Here is a 27607-nt window from a genome sequence, read left to right as displayed (position 1 = left end):
TGTAATGGTCTATAAGTAGGAGACATTACTTTATTTCTACAGGATCTGCCATCCCATTTTCTTCTTTTCTCTTTCACTTAAGAATGATCTGTGTATGCTTCATTTTCAGAAACTATAAAATGAATTCAATGCTTAGCTACCTACTAAAGTGCAGAAAGAGCCTTAGGTCAGCATTTTCCTTGAATGTCTTCTATGGTTTAAGGTACCTCAGGGAAGGGATATATATACACTCCTCTATCAACGGATGATGATTTTTATCTTTATCAAGTGACCCACAATCTGGTTATGGGTGCAATAAGAAATTAAGAAAATAGCACACTTTGATGACTGTCATTTCACAGTCACTCAAATCTGAACTGGAATGCCACAAAAACAACTCCCTGTTAGCCCAGAGGGAAAAAAAAAAAAAAGAAAGATAGAAAGTAAAGGGGAAATTCAGATTAGTCACAAAGAAGTTCCCCCGCCTGCCTGCAAAAGCTGCAGCGTTAAAACTGAGAAAGTCCGCTCTGCTCTTTCAATCGCCTTTCATCTCTGGTCCTGGGCCCGCTGTTTATTTCTGATTGATATATCTTATTTTCCTTCATCTTCTCCTTTGTTGAGAAGAGGTCATTGTTCCCCAGGTTCCCTTCTGCTGCAGCTTTCATCTTCTCTGCATCCAGAGTGTGAACATGGAAGGGGCCCAACCCCTGGACAAGAATGTGGGAAACGCCCCGAGACTGAAATTCGGCAACAAGTTATTAGTGGCAGCCTCGGTGATTCAGGGGTTGGGGCTGCTGCTGTGCCTCACCTACATCTGCCTGCACTTCTATGCTTCTCAGGTAAGATGCACCGCTGGGAGTCTTTCTTCCTCTTCCTCATGCTGGTGGAGGCTCCATCAGCTGCATATAGTCACTTGGAAATAATCTGATGCCAAATTGTTGTATACAACTTTTTTTTTTTAACCCCTCAGCGATTGTAAAATGTGGTCAAACACCCTTCTGTCTCCCCTTTCCTTCCTTCTTTTTGGTGGTGGCAGTGGTAGGGCAGAGGGGAGAGAAAATGCAGACACTGCTTCTAGATTACTCAATTTTTCTTTGCAATGCAAGGATCCTGGTATTCTTTTATGGTCATTTTGAAGCTTTGAGCCACTGGTCTTGGCTTATCCATCCTGCTGGTAATGTGTCTGATAAGGGAATTAATATACAAAGGAAATAAGAGCCCAGTTCCACTTTACCATCATATTTGTAAACTTCATACACAATAAGGGGGATTTATTTTTAATGTGAAGCTATTAATATTAAATCCTTTTAAAATAGCTCACCTGTGCATTTAAAGGGCAAGGAAATGTGTCTGCATGTGGGTACATGCATATGTCCAAACATAGACCAGACAATTTAATAAGGTAACATAATAATCACAACTTAATGACGTCACTTTTCCTTTTTTTTCTACTTTGTCAATGTAATGATATAGTGGTAGATCATCTTTCTAATATTTTCCTCAGTTAAGATATTCTTTACATTTTTCCTTCTTTTCCCCCTGGTCTCATGCTTTTCCTTTTTTATATATATTTTTTATTAACTTGTTCAGATATACAAATATTAGGTTTCCGAGAACGTACTTGATTACAGGAGACTCCGCTGAAAAGAAAATAAATCTATATTCTCCTTGTGCTCTCCTCTTCTTGGGGTTAATCTTATAATTCCTGTTTTTCTGGCTTCTTGCTTTGGGTTGAAAAAGTCTCTCCCTGGTAAAGGCCAACGATTAGGAACTTTTATTCCTGAGGGTCATGTCAGAGACTGGACACTTTAATCTAAACTCGATAAGAAGGGCAGAGTCCTAGCAAATGCCTGGGCTTGTCTCTGCCGCAGGAAATGGGGGTTTTCAGTGCACGGCAGCTGGTGGGAGGGCAGTTGTGATCACCGCACCGCAGACAGTGTTTGAGTCCCCCAATTCCACAAGCTCGAGTCTCCAGACGACGTAGCTCCACGGCTCGCTCATCCTCTCCGCATCACCACGCACTTCTTTTAGTGCAGAACCCTATGGGTGAAATGAGAGTAGAGGATTTGGGGCGGGGGGTTGCCGTGGAAGAGTCATGTGCCCATGGCAGGGTGCCCAAAGCAAAGATCAGAAGTAGGCTGTTCTGAGAAGTAAACAAAGTAACCAAAAATAGAACAGCTGAGTGCCTTCGCCAGGTCAGGGAGCCCTCAAAGTGCTTTTTCAAATAACCACAGTGTTGCATACTTCCTTACACCGTGGGATGATAGAAAGAGAGGACAGATGGCTCCGACAAAGCTAATTAATTGCACTAGGGCTCTGAGCAGGAGGGAGCAAAATGTACAACAGACAGTTCCGCCGGGATGGTGGCCGGGATCGTTCCTGGAGAACTGATGCCCAGGGGACACCGAAGAGAGGTGTCCTTATCAGCAAGTCACCTAGCAACTGTGTGACAGTCAGGAAAGAAAGCTGAGTGCTGGTTTTCAGGACACTAGAAGTCACCACGAACCATCTTTGGGAGAGAATTAATGTTCTCTCATCCTGGCGCAAACTTCAAGAAAACAGCAGGTAAATTTTGCAGAATCGAAGCAAAAACGTAGGAGGTATCTTAGACCTGTTTGCTGAAGAAACTTGCTCCCATTTACTTTAGCTATTATTTTTGGCCCAGATATCTGAAATTCCTTTGGCATAAACTTTAAAATGTTTTCTTATTTCTTGCTAGACTGTTCTAGCTAGCATACTTTTTTATGCTGTTGTAGGACCAAGGTAAGCACAATGGGTCCTTACATCTAATCTCACATACTTTATTATGAGGACATCACACATTGATAGGTCATGTGTGGTCTCCCTGGAACTATATCAAATGATGGTATGGCCCCTTGTGTATGGGTGTGTGTGGGTGTATGGAGACAGGGAGAAAGAGAGAGGTATTGAGAGAGTGAGGGTATAGAGTGCTAAAAACGGGACACAGACTGGTAACCTTTTTAGACCCACCTACAAGATTGTTTGGAATTTTGGTTGAGGGGTGGGGTAGGTGGCATTATTGGTAATGTAAATCAAGCTTCAACTTTTATAAGACAGTATCTCATTGATGTACATGGGAATGAAATAGAGTGAAAATGCTCATCACCCAGTTAAACTGATTCTCTTCTATTATAGGAGAAAGGTATTTGGAAGATAGTCATACTTTTTTCCTTATTTTAAAAATTTTGTTTTTAGCCTTATAAAATAATTGTCTACCTTGGTGACTGTAAAAGAACAGATACAGCTATTAAACTCCATTTGGCAGTTAGTTTTCCCTTTGGCCAGGTTTATTTAGTAACCTCTATTTTCTTGCCACTAGGTTGAGTTTTAGTATAAATATGTGAAAACAGAGGTTTTCATTTTTGAGATACCAGAAAAAAAAAAGATAGACCTTACCCACTTTCCTGTTTGGACCAATTTTCTTATCGGTAACATGAGGTAGTTGAGATAGTCAGTGAGATATTTTTTAGCTCGATATTCTGTGAGTATATAGCTTGTATATTTATAGAATGGCTATGAGAACTTGAGAAAAACAAAATGTAAGTAAACAGTTTAGTAGATTTTTCATGTCTAAACCTACGGATTTTCCTGGGAATCAAATTTGCACATATATACTTAATTTATATACTTTCTACATATCTAAATAACCTATTCTCGGGTAACAAAATACCTTGTGTAGAAAGGGGAAATAAGTGCATGCTGAAGAAGAATGCTCAGGACAAGTTTTAAGAAATTGAGTGCTTTGGTTCATTAAGAACAACACAAAATGTTTGGATAATTATCCGGGCTCCTGTTGAAAGTATCAGACTTCCTGTTGTATCTGGAACCTCAGCTGGGAGTCCATTGTAGTAGAAAACTGACCTATAGGGTGAGAATATTTTGTAAATTATATTCATGAGCCTCTAGGCCATTGAAGCCTGGCTCTTCCAAGATTTTTATCTCCTTTATTATAGCACTTTATGGGTGTGAGTGTTTTTAGCAATAATTCCTGCCGATTAGTCATTCTTAGCCCTTTTTGCTGCTGGGAAAAACAGAAGTGGAGGTACCAGGAAAGTGAGCTGATCAGTTCTGTGACAATGTCAGCCAAAATTAGAATTCACATTTTCTTGATAGAGTTTCAGGCCATAACTTATTTGTATCATTGAGGAAGAGAAAGAGGAGCTTGCCTAAAAGGATCTCAGAATCGCTTAACATAAATTTCTCCCCATGTAATATAATATGCTTTGTAGAAATACTTATTTTTATGACAGACATGCAAATCATATAATTCTGAACACAATTGAATTTGCATTTCATAAACAAATCTATGGGAATTAAAATCAATTCAACCCCTCTGATGTTTCTTTTTCATTCCCATAGAGGTACTATGAAAACAGAATTGTTGGCTAGTTGAGCAGATATTAGTATATTTTCAGATGAACAGAAGTCCAGAGATGATAAGGGAATTACTCACGATTAACAGAAACTCCTGACTCCTATACTAGCGTTCCTTCTCTTAGCAATCTAGAGTACCTTTCTTGAATTCAGAGTATTTACATTGTGTCAGGTACCATTTGAGGCATTGGTTGCAAACATGCATTGGAGAAGGTCTCTGAGCTCTGAACTCACGGTGGAGAAGTGAAGGGCAGGATGCAAAAGGGGGAACAAGTGGAGACATGCTCAAGGTCCAATGAGGAGAGGAGAGGAGGGAGGAGGGTCTACCTAAGTCTTCTAGGGATGCAGGAAATACTGGGCAGTGTGGGGTAATGCTTGAACTGATATCAGAATGGGTAGCAAAATTCTTTAAATCGACAAGAGAGATGCAGTGGGTAGGAGGCAGGACGCTTTCTGGGCCGGGACAGCCCGTTGTCAAAATGGCTGGAGTAGTGTTCAAGGATGGACGTGACGGAAGAGGAAGCTGAAATTCTAAGCAAAGGGGGCAGATCACAAAGAGTTTTGTACGTCATGCTGAGGGTGCTCTCTATTTTCTGTTCCATGCAAAAGAAGATACAAGGAAAATTACCAAAAATGTTGCTGCTCCAAATTGCACTTCTTTTATATGTAGAGGCAAATATAGAAAGTGAGTCTAATCTCATGCTTCACTAGGGGGCACCACAGTAAAACTAAACATTCTCTGGTGGCTTTTAAAATAGAACCTACCCTCTTTGTCCTAAGGAATTAAGATTAGGAAAATTTTCTCCCTTTTTCTGTTCTCTGATCTCAGCCCCTAGTTACCAGACAAAGCTTTGTGTAGGGGCTGGCCACCCTGCCCTTCCAATTCGGTTTTGTTTAATAGCAGTTATTTCTGTGCCCTTCAGAGAACTTCAGGGATTTTCCCGTCATGGAAAATGAAAGTTAATCTTCTGGAGTCCTTTGAGTTAGAAGATAGAACATACAATATTGTAATCCTTATTTAGCAAATGGGAAACAAAAAGTACAAAGTAGCAAGGTTATTTTCCCACAGTCACAGATGAAAAGTGTCAGAATTGGGATGGAATCCTATCCCACAACATCCCATGCCTTGTGGATTTTCTTTGTAGCCACCCGTACTTTTGTAGTGTAGCCATCTTCATCTTTTCAAATGAAGGAACTAAAACACTTCCTTATGCTAAAATACAGAACATCTCACTGAGTCCCTGAGGTGCAGAAGAGAGTGCTCTGGACCAAAGAGGAGAAAAATCGCCTCCAGTCCAGGCTTTTAGCTTCTCTGAATTTCCCTGAGCCTCAGCTGAATCATTTCCAAAATTGGAGGTGGGAGTGTGATGGTGGGTGATACCATTCCTGTGTATCTTATTTGATCATTGTGGGTATTGAAAAGAAAAGAAGAGTGAAGGAGAGAATTTATGAGGGCAAAAAGTGTTATTAGGTTCAGTGTCTGCTTCTCAGGCTGTGTTTGAAAGTGGTTCAGAAATCTAAAATTATGCACTTAGAACACATAGCCCAGGCTATCTTTGTCTCTCTCCACTTCAATATACTTCAATCAATTCTTAACTGACATGGCTGCCAAAATTGTATTTACTTAGCTTCAGGAAACTATTATTTAGATGAGGCATGTGGTCTGGTGGCTCCTGTTTCACAATACTAGAAACATTGGGGATAGACCTGCTGTAATTTAAAAATTCTTTTCTTTTTGTAGACCTTTCATTCTAAAGCTCACCTTAGTTAAACTATTAATTTATTTAAATTTGTCTAGCTCTGATAGGATGCAAACACTATTTAAAAATACACCTGGCTGACAGATGGACAGACAGACCCCGACTTTAATTCTTCCAATACTAATTTAATAAGAGCTTGTAAATAGAAAACCTTGATATCCAAAGGATTATATTGTACAAACTGGGAACTGAGGGAACCAGAGAATTTAAGTGGAGCATACTCAGGGAGCCAAATCACCCTGCCGGGAGCCGAAGCATGAGCTTAGAGCTCCAGGGAAGCAGTGTCAAAGACCAGGATGAAAATGGCAATGAATTTATTTAAAAATGATAAGAAACATTAAAACAGTCATCAAAGGAAAATAGAAAAAACTTCTTGGATTATAAAGCAAGTTATGAAACACTCCTTTTACAGTTTAGTAATATAAAATATATATTGAATTCCTTGTGTGTTGGGCGCCAAGGTCTCGAAAGGTCTTAAACTGTTTATGGTCATTGTTTCAGAGGAGACTGGCTGCCTGGTCTCTGGGAACCCAAAAATTGTTTTGTTTTTTGCAAAGTTTTTCTCTACTTCTGTCCTTACTTATTGACTCTGACCTTGGAGGAAGATATGGCAGATATTTAAGTGCAATTTTACAAATGAGGACTTTTGAGGTATAGAGACTTGCCTAGGTTTTCACAGAAAGATCAGGGTTAGAAATTCCAGTCCTGTCTCTTTCCATTACACTCAGCTATGTCTCCATGACTCTGAGTTTTAAGAATGTTGACTGACTGTTTTTAAAATTTCTTTTCTTTTCTGATGTCGATTGCTTTTGGGAAAAATTTGGGGAAGGATTTATGTATGACCTGGTGCAGGGAAGACAGACTCTTTTATTAAGGGTTTTAAACCCATTTGCACAAATGTAGACAACATGATCAATGAAGCTTTAACAATGGCATAATACTTCAGATTTTTTTTTTTTAATAAAACAATCAAGCCAAGGTCCACAGGAAGGAGGAATACAGTAAGGATTAGAGTGGACTCAATGATATTCTATTCATGAACTATTGTGGTTAATAATCGAGAAAATGTGGCATTGGTGTGGAAAAAGTGGCCATGGTGGCTGCTGGGTGCGGGGAATGGGAGGAAGAGATGAGATGTGGAGGCATTTTCGGGACTTGGAGATGTCCTGGGTGGTGCTGCAGGGACAATTGCTGGACATTGTATGTCCTCTCATGGCCCACTGGATGGAACGTGGGAGAGAGTGGGCTATGGTGTGAATCACAGGCCATGGGGTGCAGTGATGCCCAGAGATGTACTCACCAGATGGAATGGATGTGTCATGATGATGGGGGAGAGTATTACTGTGGGGGTAGTGGTGGGGTGGGGGAGGTGGGGGTGAATGGGGACCTCATATTTTTTGAATGTAATATTTAAAAAAAAGTGAATAAAATAAAATTAAAAAAAATAAAATAAAACAATCATAGCATTGCATGTGTGATATATTCATAGAGGGGAAAGGGGACCTTGCTTTCTGGTATTAGCTCAGTCATTTATTTTCTTTTCTTTTTTTTTTTTTTTTAACAGTAAGGAGATTAGACTATATAGTCTCCCAGGGTCTTTCCAGTTCTATCATCTTCTGGTTATAACAATTACTTTGATGTGCGGGAGGGTGTGATTTGCATACTGTGGGCAAATATCTATTTAATCATTTATTCTTTTACTTATTCAACAATATTTATGGGGCAGAAGTTATCTGTCAGGCTCTGAAGGAACAATGGTGAGCAAGATAGACATTGTCCTCATTGCCCTCCCAGAGCTTTCACCGCAGTGGGAAAAGCAGGCCATGAAACAAGCAATAACGTAGTATGTGATAAGTGCTGGCTAAGCAAGGCAGGTACAAAGCTTCCGAGCCCAGGGCCTCAGCACCTGTGTTGTTTTTCTCTCCTATGACAAGAAGCTCCACAGCTTTGACACAGTTTCTCAACTGGGATTATAAATGAGCATACTTATCTTTTGCAGATGGGCACTTGATTTCTCTTCCATTTAAAGGAAGACTTTTGCTTAAAATGCTGTTATTGTCACATCATCTTCATCATTCCACTGCTATTTTGAGATGTCTAGGTTTTTTTGTTTGCTTTTTTTTTTGCCAGTCATGAGTCTCATTTTGTACCATTGTATTGTTCTTGACAGTTTTCCAAATGCGCTTGGGGCTTACAGCATCATCGCAAACACAAGACTAGGGAAAGTCTGGATTTTTCCTTAACTATAAGAGGAATCACATGGGAGGAGCAGGCCCTGCTGCTTTTGTTATAGCAAAAGGGTCTGTTGTGTTGAAGGTCTTCTTTCCAACCTTATTCACCCAACTTCTTAGAATTTCCCTTTTAAATATTATGATTTGTCTAATTTCTGAAATGGAGGGGTCCTAAGATATTATTTATTCCAAGCAACTTATGGATTGAAGCTGGAGATTGAGATAAGGAAATTAAAGACTGAGGAAGGGGAAGGATTTTCTCTGGCCCCAGACCAGAACCCAGGCATCTCTACTCCAACCCAGTGCCTTCCTTGTCCACCCTATTAGGTTGTCTTCCTAAGGCAATGGTGGTCCCTCCTTTTATATAGCAAATGAGAAGGGGAATGAGTGACTTCAAAAAGAAAAATATTAACTGTAATAATTCTGCTGCTCCATTTATACTTAAGGATGAATGGGGCAATTTTATAAACCTTGACAAATATATGTGTTAGATAGAAACAGCACCAGATATTATGTGCCCATGTGTAGCCAAAGGGGCTAAGTTCCACTTTAGTTCAGCAAAATGCTATTTACTAAGTGCCAACTATGTCTGAGGCACGGTAGGATTTTGAGTCACATGGCGTATACATTGTAAACCCACCCTTTCCGTTGCTTAGATGCTAAGCCAGTACTAGGATATTACGGTGGAGACTTCCTCAATCACGAAGTTAAGAAGGAAGTTCTCAGACATGTTTGGCAGATTCCTCTGTTGGTATACTTTAAAGATTGCCCCATGTGGAAGAGAAATCCAGGTGTAAGAAAAATTTTCTCTTGAGCATATGAAGAGTTGGTACATTAAGTCAATCACATAATTTTGAAGGTATGTTCATGCCACATGGACGATTTTGGCTGATGTGGTTATTGATATGAATACATGAGGTTCCTCTTAGGAATCTGTCAACTGCTAAGCATTAGGGGTAATGAAAATACAGTTCAGAAAGGGTCTGTAAAAGGAGGCCACAGGTAGGAAGGTAACAGATATCACATGGGCTGTGCAGTGGGGAGAAGATGGAGATTAAGGAAGAGATTGCCTCACAAAGGAACTGGCAAGCATGGTAAGAGTCAGAAAGGGAGAAAGAGAAGATTTTGAATAAGAATTAAAATGACTTTTCTTTGGGATCACTAAATCTCAATGAATTCTTTATTTAACTAGGTTTTCAAACCCACTTATCTTCATCTCTGAGAAATATAACTTATGGGATAAAGCTTTCTGAATACTGAAGATTCCTCAGCGAGAGTATGAGTTTTTGCCCATTCTTCCTATTTCTTTCTCTTTCTCTCTGGGTAGGGTTCTGAACTTCCCTAATCAGTACTGAGGGCCCTTTCTTTTGTGAGGGGGTTGCTTCCATGGAGAAATGAGTACACTCTGATTCCACCAGGATGGACCTACCTTCTCAGCTTACTGTAGTGGAGAAGGGTGGAAAATCCCAAATTCTACTTCGGAGGCCCCTTGAGACATACCCTGACAGCCTGTGAGGTCATGTTTCTGTGATCATTCAGATTGTCTCTGATTGATGGGAAGCCCAAGGTCAGGGAAGGGGAGGCTCACATCCTAGTGGAGATGGCATGCTGAACCAGGGAGTGTGCATCACAGATGTTTCCCTACCATCATCCACTGACTCACTCCCCACCCTCATCCCCATCCCCACCCTCCACCTCCACCTCCAAATAGAATCTTGACATTGTGGCCTGGTATCAAGTGAGGAAGGGCAAGACTCACATAATGAGTACAGAGTCCACTTCCTGGTTTCTTACCTGATGAGTATCATTCCATCCTGTCACAAATATCCCCCTTTAGGACAAATGCCAAATGAATATATGGTGGGCAGTCCCATATCACTTCCCAGTGAGTCAGAGCTGAAAGCTTGCACTCTCCAAAGAGGAGTTCTTGAAACAAGCATCACCTTCTTGAGTATACAGTACTAACTCTTGGAAAAATGCTCCACATCAAACACTTCCATCTCTGTTCTTGGGGAGCCCAGGGCTCAAGGAACTGAAGGGGGCAGGAAAGGACCAAATTCTGACTCTTCTGCTTGTCCCTGGTCCTGCTAACCTTTGCCAGGACAGTTGCACTTAACCAAAGCCCAGCTAATGATTGTGGCAACCGGGACTACACAGGCAACCCTGGGGATTGGCTAAAGAGCTCTCTCTGAAGGAGAATTTTTGGGAATTTTGAGATATATCAGAGTATTTTGAGAACTATCCAAAGAATATCTTCATCTCTTTCAATACTGATAATGAAGATAATCTAAATTAATCTTGGGACCTCAGATAAATGCACTTCTTAGGGCCTCATTACTCTTTTTTTTTTTTTTAATTTTGAAAGACACTTTAGATGGCATAAATGTTACATTGAGAATGTAGGGTGATTCTCGTATACCTCACCCCTCCCCTCCCCACTTTTTCTCATTAACAACATCTTTCATTAGTGTGGTACATTTGTTATAATTGATGAACACATAATAAAGCACTACTACTAACCATGGAATATAGTTTACATCATAGTTTACATTCTTCCCTGCATGATTTTATAGGTTTTGACAAAATGTCTAATGGCCTGCATCCACCTTTGCAGTGTCATACAGGACAATTCTAGTGTCCCAAAAATGCCCCCATATTACACCTATTCTTTCCCCTTTTTCCTCTCAGAACCTTTGGTGGCCACTACCATTACATCAATGGTAAGAGTTCTTCCTTTGCTAGAATAATAATAAGTCTATAGTAGAATAATAATAAGTCTACTTTAGTTCATTATTAATTCCCCAATCTTGAGGATTTGAGAGTGGTGATGCCCACTCTGCTTCTAATTGAGAGGGGGCTTAGATCCCATGGAACAGATGGATGGATCCATCTTGCTTGCAGTTGTAGATACTCTTTGTTTTTGGGTTGGGCATTGTCTATCATCATCCATTTGTCAATTGTCATGGGCATGTCCAATAAACTGGAGAGTAGATGTTGCAACTCTGCTGAGATTCAGGGCTCAACTGACATATAAACAGACTGAAGATTTAAGTCTCCGGGACATATATTTAATGAGTATAGTGCAAAATACAGGGTCAAATAAGAGGAGCAGAAGAGCCATGTGTAGGGAGATTATAAATGAGTCTAACTCTGTTGAGGAATATATATTCCAAGGTAAGGCGAACTGACAGGGTGCTGAATTCCTGAGATTATCTGCCCTGCCTATAGTGACTAGATATCTCTAGAGCCCTCAGGAGCCCACTTGTTTGAAGCATTGTTAACTGTGACAGTCAGTGAGTTCCTCCTGAGATGTGCATAAGCATAACTTCTGAAATGACCTTCCAACTCACTTTGAAATCTCTTAGCCATAAAAACTCATTTTTATTTAATATCTCCCCCTTTTGGTCAAGATCTTTTTTTCTAAATGCATCCCTAGTTGGCACTTGGTAATAATCCCTTGATGCCAGGAAGGCTCATCCCTAGCAGTCATGTCCCAAGCCAGGGAGAAGGTAGTGAATTTGTATACTGAGTTTGGCTTAGAGAGATACTACATTTGAGCAACAAGGAGGTTTTCAGAAGGTAACTTTTAGGCAGTATATAGTATTAGGCTAAGTTTCAATTTCACAAGAACAGGTTCATAAGTACATCCATCAATATTAAGGGCCTGGCATACTGGAGTGTTGGTTTTCACTCGGCACTGCCCATGTACTTTTAAAAAAAATTTTTTTTTCTCTTTATTTGTTTTTTAAATGTTACATTCAAAAAATATAAAAGGTCCCCATATACCCCACCCCCCTCACACCACTCCTCCCACATCAACAACCCCTTTCATCATCATGGAACATTCATTGCATTTGATGAATACATTTTAGAGCACTGCTGCACCACATGGATAATGGTTTACATTGTAGTTTACACTCTCTCCCAGTCCACCCAGTGGGCCATGGCAGGACATACAATGCCTAGCATCTGTTCTTGCAGTACCACCCAGGACAACTCCAAGTCCTGAAAATGCCCTCACATCATATCTCTTCTTCCCTCTCCCTACCCTCAGCAGCTACCGTGGTCACTTTTTCCACATCAATGCTACAATTTCTTCCATTACTAATCACAATAGTTCCATAGTAGAATATCAGTAAGTCCACACTAATCCATACTCTATTCCTCCATCCTGTAGACCCTGGGATAATTATGTCCACTTCACCTCTATATTGAGAGGGGCTTAGAATAGTCACGTTTTCATGAAAAGGGTTCTGAGGTGGTAGCAAACTTACATTAATACCTTTCTATTGCTGAGCAAGTTCTTAACAGCAATGTTCTCATTTTCCTTTCTGTGAAACAAGTAATTATTATTCCAATTCCATAGGGTTATTTTGAGCAGCAAATGAGGTGATGAAATTGAAAGGACCAGTGGAGTATATGACATGTAATAAATGCTCAATAAGTTGTTTTTATTTTTCTTGAACACCCCAAACATGGTCCCATTTTTAGACTTTACCTCCAGGTAATTATATAATGTCTTTTACTTATCTGAGTCCTCTTTCTTTTTCAAAGCCTATATCAAAGTCTTTCCTCCCTGGTGGAATCTTTCCTAGCTGTGAAGTCTGCAATGATATTTCTGTTTTCTGTGACCTTATCACTTGCATTGCCTGTGGGTACTTCTCATTTGGTATTTACTAAAGGTTACTTTTGTCATTTTATGTAGATGGACTATTTTTCAACTAGAAGATGTTTGTCAGTGGTTGGGTGAGGAGAGGATTGTGTGTTCCTACCCTTTAGTATTCCCTTAGTTGGCTGTGATGCCTGCCACATACCAGATACTCAGTAATGGTTGATGCCACTTCTAACTAAACCGCTAAGTAACATATAACCCTCTCGTTCATTCACCCACTGAATGATACTTCCAGTAGAGGGAACATTTCTTAAGCACTGACTTTGGAAAGGGCATTGCACAGGATGCAGTAGAAGACACATTCCTGGATTTCAGGCTCTAGAAGTTCACAGCTTAGTGTAGTTATTCTCAAAACTGAAACCTTGAGTGCTTATAACAAATGCAGATTCCTGGCTCCAACCAGACCTTTTGAATCTAAGTCTCTGGGATGCTGACCATTTGAATTTTTAAAAAAAAACAAATTCCCCAGGCAATTCTAATGCACATTAGTTTCATAATCATTGGACTAGCTGACCTTCCCATTTTGTCAAAAGCTGCTTTTACACATGATGCACATGCATTATTCATCCAATTGGTCAAATCACTCATGTATCAAGTGCGTATTTGGTGCTTGGCTTTTCCTGTTTTCTTGGATTCTCTTACAACAATTCCAGGAGGAAGCCTGGACTCTGGGCTTTCCTCATGCTTTGAGGTCATTGTCAGTCCACAGAGCTGGCAATCTGCTATATGCTGCAACTTCTTCTCTTCTCCAAGGTTGGCACTGAAATGGGCACAAGGGATGGAATATTAATGTACTGTTCATAGCAGTTTCATTTCATTTAAATTTGCACTGAAAGAATGAAAACTATTTGTGTAGCATAATGAAAACTATCTGAATTGGAGGGCAGGAATCCCTTCATTTTTGTGGACCTCAATTTCTTCATCTAAGATTCATTTAGAAGATGACTTATTTATACTCTTTCATGCTTCCTTCAAACTTCAGGGGTGTACTTTGATTCTGGTGTGGAGGCTCATCAAAGAAGTTTGCATTGTACCTTTGAGGATGGCATATGCTCTTCAGACTTACAGACTGAAGAAGCTTCATCTGATAGCCCATCCTCACATGGAAGCCTTCCTGTACCTTTGATACTTTCAATTTTATTTTAGTATCTGGAGTAGATCTTGGGATTTTGCTTTTTGTGATATCCAAAGACCACATTTGTCATGCAGATAGAAAAAAAAATTCGGATTGTTTTATGGTATCCTTTCTTATGAAGCCCAGATCCTTTTGGATTGTTCCTGTCAGCTATAGGGAGCCAGAGGACTGATACTTTTGGGAACAGTTGACTTTGGCAGTCTTTAATTTTTTAAAAATTCGTTTCTTTATTCAGTAAGCATATAAACATAGTATTATGTAGAATAAATTGAAAAGATGACATGGATCTTGTCTTCTGTGTGCATACAGGAATAAGAGCTGAAATTTATCAACCCCTTACAATGTTCCAGACTAGGTCCTGAACATTTGCATACCTTAAGGCATTTAAATATCACAATAGCCACCGAAATATAGATTTTTCCTTCCATTTTCCAGGTAAAGAAGCTGAAGATTAGCAAGGTAATGTAATTTTCCCAAGATCATACAGCCAAGAATGGCAGAGGAGATGAGACATGCATCTAGTGACTATTATAAGTCAATAAATGCCATTAGAGTTATTTTAAATACTTGCTATGGGAGTACAGAAACTAAAAATCTGGGAATTGACTTAGGCCTTGAAGGTGGTAAGATTTTACTGCACAGAAATGGATAGAAGGGCATTCTTGGTGTAGAGAACAAATGAAACAAGCATTTTTGAATGCTTACTATGTGCCAGGCAAACTGCTCAGTGCTTTCACAAATTTATCTTATTTCAATTTCACAGTCATCTCCTGGAAGATTCCAATGACAGCATTTTCGTTTATTTTCAGATATGGAAACTAAAGTTCAGAAACAGTATATAACTTCTAAGAAACCCTACAAAACTAGGGAAGTCAAAATTTGAACAGAATCTGACTCCAAAACCTTTGCTCTTTGTTCCATCATCCAGACTCTCCATCCAAGGGCAAGAAGATTCAAGCAAATGACACAAAATCATAAGACACAAAAACTTTACAAGGAGGTTGGAACCAAGCCATGGAGGTCCTTTAACTAGGCACTAGGGGGGTGTCTCTGGGCAGTGGGGTAGTCAACAGGAGGTATGCAAATATGGAAGTTGAGAGGGAAAATGGTGGAAGGGCAGGGAGCAAGAGGAAGCTCCCTCTTTTCCTACTTCATAACATTACCTATACTTGTCAACTTTATGCAAGTGAGAACCTTCAGATAATAAGCAAATTTTGACCCCAGGGTGATCTTCTGGGGAAGGCATGATTAACCCAAGGGATGAAGTCACATGTGCTTTTCCTTGCTTCCAGTACCATGGTTTCAAAGGATGTGAGCTTGCACACTACCACCCCTATGTCATCAGGGTACTTCACAGAGTTGGGAAATTTCCTTAATTTTCAGAAATCTTTGGATTTTTTTTAAAAGTCAAATAACCGCAAATCACAGGGCTTTTAGATCAAAGACTTGAGGCAGATTTAGGGATGAGGGGTGTCTTACTTTCTAGACTGCTTAGACAAATATCATACAATGGGTTGGCATAACAACAAGAATTCAGTGGCTCAGAGTTTTGGAGGCCAAAAGGCTTGCTTGCTTCCTCCTGGATTCAGTAGTGCTCTGACTGGCCAGCAATCCTTATGTCCCTTGGCTTTCCCATCACATGCTGATGTCCTCTCCTTTCTCTTCTGGGTTTCTGCCGCCTTCTGGCCTTCTCTGACTTCTGCTTATAAAGAACTGCAGTGATCAGATCGAGGCCCACCTTCATTCAGTTGGGACACACCTTAACTAAAATAACAACTTCAAGAAGTCCTTTTTACAAGGGTTCATACCCATAAAAGGAATAAACAGGAATTGGCTAAATTTTAATAACGCTCTTTTTTTTTCCTTCCATTTCTGGGGTCTACAATTCAGCCTACTACAAGGGGCCTTCTATTTTACTGAAATTGACTCAAAATGATAATTTATAGAATCTAAATCATGGAAAGGTAGTGCTGAAAAGGATGCCCGAGATCTTCTAATAAGTTTAAAGGTGAGGAAACGCAAGTCTAGAGAGGTTTTGAAATTTGCCTAAAATGACACACTATCTGACTGCCTGGCATTAGAACCCAGGTTGCTGGATATTGAGCTTCATGCCACCTTATAAACTACTTCTAATTTAACAAGGTCATGCTGGGACCCACTGGCCTGGAGAGAAGTGGAGGTATTTTTTTATCCAGGTGATTATGGTGATAGGATAAAATGCCTTTTGAGCAGTCTTCTTCCAGATCACTGTCTTCAGCACAAAGTAACTTATTTCAGGTGTCACAGAACGCTCACAAAGGGGAAAGAGCCAAAGATTCCCATTTCCACCCAAGTCAACACATCTCTTCACGTGCTCTGCACGAAGCACTAATATCGCTTCAGAGGTCTCAGAAACTGGCAGGTCTCAGAACCAGGCAGGTCTCAGAAAGACTTCCCCTTCTTCCTATTCTCCCTCTTGGTTTCAACTTGGTAAGGTGAATGGTTGTACTTAAAAGGGAGGATGGGAATTCCTCATTTGAGTGGACAGTTTGCAGTGGAATTCCCTTGACTGCAACTACTAGTTAGTGTGCCAGGAAAGGGGGGACAGAGATTCCACTTCTTAGGGTGTGAAAACAAATCCCTCCCCACAACTTTGGTCAGGACATCTTGACACACAAAAGACCACATCTGTCATGCTGATAGAACTAACCTTCTGGGAAGAGCTGTTGTTCTTGGCTGGCACAAAAGGCATTCTTTTTCCTTTTTTTTACTCTTTTAAAGGAGTTTTTATACAATAAATACAGGGTTTCATCGGGTTTTCCATGGGTAGTACTTCATTTTATAGCAGTTTGGAGTAAATAAATATTTCCTACACAAGATGGATATTTCATCTGGAGATATCATAAAATGACTGTTACCAGAACAACATTATGTATATTTCTGATTCTATAGGTTAACAATAAGTTCAAGTAGTTAATTATGTTTCATTTTTTTTACTGTGAAACAAATACAGGCATATAATAATATAATTGAATATGCATAGATTACTATTTCTACAAGTGTCCTTCATGCATTTATGTTATAGAAATTCTCACTTGTGCAAATGAGAGGAAAAATTTTGAAAGGACTGTTGCAATACAAAATTGACAAATAGGGAAGCAGACATGGCTCAACTGATAGAGCATCCACCTGCCGTATGGGAGTGTCAGGGTTCGAGACCCAGGGCCTCCTGGCCCATGTGGTGAGCTAGCCCATGTGCAGAGCTGCTTGTGCAAGGAGTACTGTGACACACAGTGGCACCCCTGTGTGGGGGTGCCCCATGTGCAACGGGGTGTGCCCTCCAAGGAGAGCCACCCTACATGAAAAAAGTGCAGCCCTCCCAGGAGTGGTACTGCACACATGGAGAGCTGATGAAGCAAGATGACGCAACAAAAAAGAGATGTAGTTTCCCAGTGCCACCAAACGTGCAAGTGGACACAGAAGAACACACAGTGAATGGACACAGAGAGCAGACAACTGGGGGTGGGGGAAGGGGAGAGAAATTAAATAAATCTTTAAAAAAAATTGATAAAATGATATTCATCCCCCCAGACAATACCATGCATTAGTTAAACTAGGTTTTTACTAGATGTATGTACCTTAAAAAGAGACATAAAATACAATGTTGTAGTAAATGAAAATGTTTTGGGGTGATATGTACAGAAAAAGAAAATTTAGGAAAATGTATAAGAAAATTCATTATGAATTCTTGAATCGATGCTAACAAGGGATATGTGGAAAAGTCCAAGGTTATTGTCAATAGTTTAAGTTTCTATTATATATAAAGTAAATATTTAAAATGTTTGAATTTTTAATTTACTGCTTGATTATTAATGATAATAATAGGTAAAATTAATGGAGTATTTGCTGAGTCTCTGACATTTTTCTAAGGTAATAGTTCTTAGCTTTAGAGGTACTTATGACCACCAATGGCCTCCTTAGTGTAGAGCTTCTGATTTTCTTGGTTCTAAACTATATCCTGGGCTTTAGTATATCTACATACGTACATATATATATATATAATTTTTTTTTTAAGTTGGAACTGGTACTTTATTATTATTTTTTTGTATTTAAAAATTGTATCTTTTGGAAGATAGTTTATCTTATATATGAGTTTATATGGCTAAGAGTCTTCAAAAGAGAGTGGGGAGGTCATCCGAGGGGTCTTGCTTATACACACCTCAGCAGGATCCTAGAGACAGTCAACATAGTTACAACCCCAGGTACTGGTGCTCCTGAGGACTACGGAGACACACAGGTTCTATGGTCATGGCAGATGGCTCTGGAGTTCAGTGCCTTGTCAGTGGGCCCCGCTTTGGAATTTCTGTTCCTGAGTGTGATGGGGTTGGACTCAGATGTGACCTTTCTACACATGCCTCTTCTGTCACTTTTACTGAACCTGTGGTTGGTGCTGGGGTTGGTATATACTCAGGAGACTTGAATCTCTGGACTGTCCGTGTGCCAGCTGTGCCCTGAGCCTCAGCAGAGTTGCACTCCTACTCTCCAGTTGTTGGTCTTACCCAGGTCAGCTAACAGGGAGGTGAAGATGGTCAACCACCACACCAGGGAACTGAGAGTGACCACAACTGCAAGCAGGAGAATCACATCCGTCATCCATGTGGAATCTAAGCCCCCTCTCAATATAGAGGTGGAATGGATGTCACCATCCCAGGGACCACAGGATGGAGGAATAAAATATGGATTAGAGTAGACTTACTGGTTTTCTACCATAGAGCTATTGTGAATAGTAATGGAAGAAATTAGAGCATGTGTGGAGAAAGTGGCCACAGTGGTTGCTGAGGGCAGGGAGAAGGAAGAAGAAAGTGATGTGGGGGCGTTTTCAGTGCTTGGACTTGCCCAAAATGATATTGCAGAGACAGATGCTGGACATTAAATATCCTGCCATAACCCACTGAATGTACTGGGGAAGAGTGTAAACTACAGTGTAAACTATTATCCATGCGGTGCAGCAGTGCTCCAAAATGTGTTCACCAATGCAGTGAATGTGCCACAATGAAGAAAGAGGATGTTGATGTAGGAGGACTGGGGTGGGGTGGAGTGTGGAGTATACGGGAACCTCTTATATTTTTAATGTAACATTTTTTGTGATCTATTTCTTTTTATTGTAGGTAATTCAAGTATTTGGTACAAATGTTTTAAAAATTTTTTTAAAGTAGACCTCAGGATTCCAATTCCTCTTTTAGGGATAGATTTTGTGATCAGTTTCATGGGTACTGTTTCAGATATATTCAATGGCCATGCAAGCGTTACTACTATTTTTTAAAAAAAACAAAAAGGGAATATGCTCTACACATGGTTTTGCCTTTCACTTTATTTCACTTACTGTATCTTGGAATATGCTCCATATTGATCTTCTTTGTTCTTTTAACTACCACATTACAACAGATGTTTTAGTGACTGGACGTCCTCTCTTCCGTGTTTTACTTCTTTTCTTGATGTTGAGTCTCCCTTGGTTCACATTAGACTTTTCAGACTGTTGAAGGGAAGAGAAAGGCCCCACATTTCAAAAGTTACACCCCAATCTTCTGAACTCTTAAGGACTAGGCCAATTTTTATTACCCATGTCCCCTGAAAATTTGATTCCCTCACTCTTGTCTTACAGTAAAAGAGCAATTAACTAGGACGTTTCTGAATTTCACTCCCAGTATGTTCTGGGATTCTGAGACTATGATGGATGGGTTGATTAATCACAGGATTCTCTAAGAGGAGATCTCTATGACTGAATGGGTTCCTTAACAAGATGATTATTTATATGACTATTCTTTTTGTTTGATTTTTTCTCTATTTTTTTCTAAAATGTTACATGAAAAAAATATGAGGTCCCCATATACCCCCCACCCCTCTCACCCCATTCCTCCCACATCAGCAACCTCTATCATCATCGTGGGGCATTCATTGCATTTGGTGAATACATTTTGGAGCACTGCTGCACCACATAGATAATGGTTTACACTGTAGTTTACCCTCTCCCCCCAGTCCACACCGTGGACCATGGCAGGATATACAATGTCCAGCATCTGTCCCTGTAGTACCACCCAGGACAATTCCAAGTCCTGAAAATGCCCCCACATTGTATCTCTTCTTCCCTCTCCCTGCCCTCAGCAGCTATTGTGGGCACTTTCTCCACATCAATGCTACAATTTCTTCCATTACTATTCACAATAGTTCCACAGTAGAATATCAGTAAGTCCACACTAATCCATACTCTATTCCTCCATCCTGTGGACCCTGGGATGGTTATATCCACTCCACCTCTATATTGAGAGGGGGCTTAGATTCCACATGGATGATGGATGCAATTCTCCTGCTTGCAGTCATAGGCACTCTTGGCTCCCTGGTGTGGTGTTTGACCTTCTTCACCTCCCTGTTAGCTGGCTGGGTATCCCCCATCCCCCAGTTGTTTGCATTCGCTGTCTGCTCTCTCTGTCTGTTCATTGTGTGTGCTCTCTGTCTGCTCTTCTTCTTTTTAGGAGGCACCAGGAACCTAATCCTGGGACCTCCCATGTGGGAGGGAGGTGCCCAGTTGCTTGAATCACCCCCACTCCTTGTTGTGTCCCTTGTTGTGTCTCCTTATTGTGTCATATCATTGTGTCAGCTTGCTAAGCCAGCTCATTGCATGAGCTTGCTGTCTGTCTCATCTTCTTTAGAAACACCGGGAACTGAACCTGGGACCTTCCATGTGGGTGGCAGGTGCCCAACTACTTGAGCCACATCTGCTCCCCTACAAGTTTTTGTATGCAAAAATTGTGATCACATGTTTTCATTTCTTTTGGATATATTGTCAGGTCATATTATAAATCTATTTTTAATATTTTAAGAACCTGGCAAACTGTTTTCCAAGGCATTTGCACCATATTACATTCCCATCAGCAAGGTATAAGCGTTCCAGTTTTTGCTCATCCTCGCCAAGACTTGTTATTATCTAACATTTTGATTATAATCATCCTAGTGAATATGAAGTGGTTTCTTGTCGTTTTTTAAAATTATTATTATCTTTTTTAAAAAAAGATACATAGATCACACAAAATGTTACATTAAAAAATATAAGAGGTTCCCATATACCCCACTCCCCACACCTCCACTCCTTCCACATTGACAACTTCTTTCATTAGTGTGGTACATTCATTGCATTTGATGAGTAAATTTTGGAGCATTGCTACACAGCAAGGATTATGGTTTATGTTATGGTTTACACCCTCTCCCAGTCCATTCAGTGGGTTATGGCAGGATATATAATGTCCTGCATCTGTCCCTGTAATATCATTCAAGGTAACTCCAAGTCCCAAAAATGCCCCAATATCACACCTCTTTTTCCCTCTTCCTGCCTTCAGCAATGCCCATGGCCACTGTCTCCACATCAATGATGTAATTTCTTCCATTGCTAGAGTCACAATAATTCTATAGTAGAATAACAGTAAGTCCACTCTAATCCATATTTTATTCCTCCATCCTGAGGACACTGGGATGGCGATGTCCACCCTACCTCTAAATCTAGAGGGGGCTTAGATCCTGCATGGCTAATGGATGGTATATGATTATTCTTATAGGTGACTATTGACTTTCAACATGGGAAATTGCTGCTTAGTAAGTCAAAACAAGGAATTTGGTGGACTTGAGAAAAGATCTTAGATGCTTGCATTAAAGAGGGAAATAGTCCTAACTCTTAAGAGGTGTTATAGAAAAGAAATGGAGGCAGATGAGAAGTCTGGGTATAAACTTGATGGACACAGCCAAGTTTTTTGTCAAGTTCTTGTCTAGTGCAAAGCCCTTTTGGAGTTTTCCTCTAAAGGCTATTGCATTTCAGTTTCATTTGATATGACTTGCCAATTCCATTTGTTCATTTTTTCTAAAAATGTGTCCTTTTTCCTCCCTCAGGTGCCACCTCAGTATCCTTCAATTCAAAGTATAAAAGTACAATTTAGAAGTAAGTATTGTCAAAAGTTCAATTAATTCATATTTTAAAACAAATCTCCTCTTCAGTCCCTTCATTTTCTCCAGAGCACAAGATTTCTCCCTTTCCTAGGGAAGCATTACATCCCAGAATTGTTGGATCCTGCATGTTATTTTCATTTGGGACCAAGAGAGTTGAATAAAGAAAAAAGGTGATTAATTAGATACCAAATGTGGGCTGGTTTCTGTACTAATTTCTTTATATGCCTCATTTAATCCTCCCAAGAGCTCTTTGAGGTAGGAATTATTCTCATTTTTCAGGAAGAAAGTAATGCTTTTCTTCTTATAAGTCCATCTGATTGTAAGACACATCATTTCACAAAAATTCTATTCTGGAACAAGATTATACCTCAATGAGATAAGACCTTAATGAGGTCCCATACATGAAGGCAAGGTGCCATTTCAATACCAGGAGAACATTGACCGGACCCATGATTATACAACCACCAATGATTTCTCTATGAATATTCATTTGTTTCTTAAGTTATCCTGAGTCTGAAAGGAAGTATATCCTGTACTCCATAACTGGTTCTTATTTTCAATTCAAAGATTATCCCATGGTCCTGGTACAAATGAAAACTTACTGAATTGTAGCTAGAAGTGGGGACCTATTCTTTTCTAGCACTAAGGGACAATGGACCAAAGCAGAGATTCCAAGACATGATTTCTTGGTCCTTCAGGATAATATTAGGGATGATAATGAAGTAAAAGAAATTTAGGCTTTTTGATTTACACTTGGATTGGCCCTGCATAAAGCTACCTAGCCTTAACTCTTTCTCCTGATACAACAACCCTTGCCAAGGCATCTTCCCCCACTGGCGTCCCCCCAAAAAAAAAACTGGCAATAAGAATGTAGAATGGGAAGCAGTTCCTTTTCCTTGAGCTCCCCAGTAGCTTCTTCTTGAGCCCATCCTGAGCCCACAGATATTCTGATATGCACAGCTGCATTATCAGGCTTAAGTGACTGCTGGCCAAGACCAGTAGTAAATGCTGTTTGTAATTCTAGTGCCTGAGACATATGAAGGGTATCATTCCAGTGCCAGGTGGAGGGAAAATAAGGAACAGGTAAACTCAATTGCTTTGAGTCAAGCTTTAAAGTGGGAACAGTGTTCAAGACCAGGCAAGGGACACTGCCACCCTCTGTCGTTGCCTATCTACTAAGAAAGAATGGGAGCACTGATGTTGCCAACATTACCTTGTTCCGAAAAGTCAGGGAGACCCTAAAGCCCCATTTCCTGCCGTAAGCCTGTTGTGACAATTGCCATAATCTCTCAGCTCCTGAATCACAGCCCCTTCTTGGCCACAAGAAAAATTAGCTTTACCTGTTCTTCCATTCACAGGTAACAGAGGCCCCAACACACATGTAGAAACACAGTGCTCTTTTGCTTTCACTCTTCCTAAAATCTCTCCCTATCACTTTCTCTTCACATGACTCTGGTTGTATTGGAAGTTTCCAGTTTCCTGCCTAATGTGGTGGTTAGGAATCATTCTTTTTTTTTTTTTTTTTTCCTCTTGCCTCTCCCATTCCAGAGTGTGAAAATGAGAAAGGTTTCATCATCACATCTCAAAACAAGCAAGAAGCCATGAAGGTGCAAGACAACTCCATCATCATCAACTGTGATGGGTTTTATCTCATCTCCCTGAAGGGCTACTTCTCCCAGGAGGTTAGTGTTGGCCTTCAATACCGAAAGAACAGGGACCCTCTTCTCCCTCTGAACAAGGTCAGGTCTGTCAATGCCGTCACAGTGGCCTATCTGCGTTTCAAAGACAAAGTCTACTTGAACATGACCACTCACAATACCTCCTGTGAAGACATCAAGGTGAATGGTGGGGAGCTGATTCTCATCCATCAAAGTCCTGGTGAATTCTGTGTCCACTGAGGATCTTGTGGCAGCACCTAAGGCAAGCACCAGCATGGAAGCCATGCAGGAGATGGACATGAGACTGATTCTTCAGGAGACACCCCAGCTCAGCATCCCATTACCCAAATGGCTTCATGGGACTTGACCAGAGGCAGATTCCCTCCCTTGCACCTCAGGGATATTTAAACTTATATTACATATCAAGTAACCTTATTTATCCTATCTTCTAAATCACCTAAACCTCACACACCTATGCCTGCCTCAAGTCTTAGGTACCTTTGCAAGAATGAGAAAATAGGCTCCACTTCCTCAAGACACGTTGTTGCCTTTGGTCAAGAGAGGATCATAGTAAACTAACCTTATTCAAAAGGACACTGACCACCATATGCTGGAATTTGGACATCTGGCATTTTCAAAATGAAGGGGAACAAGAAGGAAGGTTATGAGGTTGTCAAAGCTGCCTTTGTAACGTTAACTTATTGCAGTTTGCATATTGCCTAAATACCTCTCTTATTTGGCAGTGTTTGAAAGAAAAAACTACTGGTGAGCAGCTGTCAGGACTTGAAGATAGTTGTCTCAGGAACACTGAGTGCTCTGGGCCTTTTAAAAATGTACCACTCTGCTTTCCCAGCCTCAACAACCTCAATAAAAATTTCCCTTCAAATCATCCTGGGGATATGACGCTGAGATAAACCTAATTAGTAGTTTAGGGAAAACCAAGATAGATTTTTCTAAATAAGGAGAGTGAGATGATTTATTGTGAGGGTTATCTTTATTGTGTGGGGTAGCAGTGATGCTGGGTCTCAGGGTAAAATGCGATAGAAATTTAAGCAGTTAGTCTGGGGAGGAAAACATTCTTTACACAGATTGGCAAAGCAACACATACTCATCCTGCTTATGCTGAGATTCCCACTTGTCCTCTTGCCGTCTACACATAGAACACATTGTTAGTTTCAAACAATGATGTGATTCTATTTTAAGAGCTACTTTATGTCAAAAGGCACTAAGAAGCTATTGTATCTTTGTAAAAATTAATTGTGTCTCTCTAGGAATAACATAATACCACATATGATCTCACATTATTAATTTAGAATAGAAGGACCTAATCAGCCCATACCAAGGTGTCAAGAGAATAGGAGCTCCTTATATTTAGTTTACATGTCCCCTTTAACTTGACATAATGTACCATATTTATATCATTGTAGGTGAATGTACATCTGCATTGCACAATGACCTACATTCTCATAGGTCAAATTTCCAAATTTAAGTTCTCTAAGTGTCAAAACTTTTACAAAGTTAAACTTTTTGATAAAAAACTTTTAATTTAGCAATTGCTTCTCTTCCATTTTAAATAGAGTACATGACACATAATTGAATCTTTCTGGATAATTCTGTGTCATCAATGGAGTGATACATTCAGGATTTACAGAGCAATGGAGGGCTGTCCACCCCTACACTAAATGGCCCTTGTTACACATTTGGATTGTATTTTTTCTACTTGATACAGTTTTCCTATTTCTTTTTAAGTGTCTATCTTGAACTATATTCCTGCCCCTCTGTTTTAATCTGTTGCCGAAAGAAACTAAATAAATATTGTATTGTGAAAATAACCAAGCTCTGGGTGGCTATCAAAGCACTTATATATCAATAGCTACCATTTGGGAGGGCCTATGCCCCAGCACTGGGCTAAAGGCTTTACATGAATTATTCTGAGCAAGGACTTTGTAATCTCTGTCTGGCTACTAAGAGGATTTATCTATGTGTATGTGTGTGTGTTTATTTGTTTAATTCTTTGATATTGACTATGTTCTGCAGAGTTGATGTTACTCAATGAATGGTATCTGGATAAGCAAATGTTTATGACTTTAGGGAATATTTAAGAAAATGTGTGTTTACTTTTCAAGGTTGTAATTTCTGTGTGTATCTCTCATGGATGTGCATACACCAAGTCTAAGCCTAATTGTTCTATGGGTTAAGTTGTCTTGGGTGCCATGGGCCCTCCTCATGAGGCACCCACTCCCCTTGGTGGCGCCTGGCTTGTTCTTCTGTGCTGTCTGCCTTCAGCCACACAGAAGTACTACTAGCACCCACCAGCCCATCAGAATAGGCATCTTCTCTGTCTCAGTCCCTTCATGTCTTGTCCTTCTAAGGGACAATTAACTTTTCTCTGGGCATGACAAAGTTTTGTGGAAAGAGAACTGACTAAGAAGTCCGGAGATTAGAGTTCCAATTTTGACTGAGTCACTAATTAGTCAAGGGATCTTGAGCAAATAATTTCCTAGTTTCCTCTCTTGTTGAATGAGAGAAATGGACCAGGTGATATCTAAGTCTCTAACATTCTAGAGTCTTTGGCTCATAAGCTACCTGTTAATTCACAAATTACTTGTATATGTCCTGGTTGCTATGAATCAAGAGGTCTAAGTTTCTCTTTTATGAACTTTTTTTTTTCTGACAAGCTAAATTTTTTCCTCAGCCTTCTTTTTGATTTCTTCAAAAGCGGTAATTAGTTACTACTTATCGACTTTCTATTTAGAAGACTGCTGGTGGGATTCCAATCTTGATCCAAATCCTAACTTATTTTTGAGCATACCAGGTGGGTCCCCAATTTTAAGTCATAATTTTTTACTTAGTCTACTCCTGGCTCTCTGAGAGTATTAATATAGATATAACCAATATAGCTAAAGATAATATTGATATTTACATGGAAATAAAGAAAAGATCTTAAGATTCACTACTCACTGAAGTGTTGGAGTTTTTATTTATCCTTCTCTTCTTTTCCATGATTTGATTAACATGACTGATGAGGGGAGGACAGGATAAGCTTTCTGGTTTCCCAACTGCTTCAATTTTAGCCATCAGAGCTATGTTCAGGGAACAGTTGTGCTGGCAAAGTTAAGTTCTGACCAGACTTTTACTGGAAATCTTCTGGGCCCCTCTTCATGGTTCAAGAGATTGATTAAAATAGAATTCTACCATGCACTATTCTTCCTTCCCTCGGGACTTCTTGCCTCATCCCTAACCCTGAGATGATCTCTTTGCATCACCTCCCCTCCCCTTATTAGGAATTACATTTGTAGTTTGGAGAAGTGTTTACAACTCTGCATGGGCTGGTCTGGTGCAGTTTGGCCACTATGATCCCCGTACCACCTTCCTACTCGTGAGGACTCTCCTTTCTGAAATGTGCTTCTTCCCTGTCTGGTTTACTCTCCTTCTCTGCCTTTCTCGGCCTGCTGTCCCCCTACTCCCTCTCTGCCCACTCCTCTAATGCTAGTGTTCCTCTGGGCTCCATCCTCAGCTTTCTTCTCATCCAAGTTCACAATCAGGCCTCTATATGTGCTTCATTTGTTCGCTAAGTTGAATTTAGTTGCCAACATTGAAATATTGGAAAATGTATGGCATCTTTTGAAAAACTAAACAAAATAGGAGATCTGGTGATGCTGGGCCTGATTTTGGCATAACAGCAATCCTCTCAGGCGGAGTAGCAGCTACACCCGTTAGGAAGACTGTGAACTCTTCTTTCTCCAGGATTCTTCTTACACCAACTTGCTTCACTCATTTGCTTGCCTGCCCCATGTCATTGAGTA

General features: G+C 40.1%; 1 protein-coding gene across 1 annotated transcript; it reads left to right on the top strand.

The window, feature by feature from the left end:
• Positions 1–668: 668 nt before the first annotated feature.
• TNFSF4 (TNF superfamily member 4) lies at positions 669–26749 on the top strand. The gene is made up of 3 exons (XM_004469418.4): positions 669–818; positions 22087–22135; positions 23692–26749. Exons 1-3 carry the CDS (start codon positions 669–671, stop codon positions 24039–24041), a joined length of 549 nt encoding a protein of 182 aa, XP_004469475.1. The 3' UTR covers positions 24042–26749.
• The last annotated feature ends 858 nt before the right edge of the window (positions 26750–27607 follow it).

The sequence above is a fragment of the Dasypus novemcinctus genome, chromosome 13, assembly GCF_030445035.2.
Source record: "Dasypus novemcinctus isolate mDasNov1 chromosome 13, mDasNov1.1.hap2, whole genome shotgun sequence".
Taxonomy (NCBI): Eukaryota; Metazoa; Chordata; class Mammalia; order Cingulata; family Dasypodidae; genus Dasypus; species Dasypus novemcinctus.
Note: the sequence above shows the minus strand (reverse complement) of the source record. Positions and strands in the feature narration are given on the sequence as shown.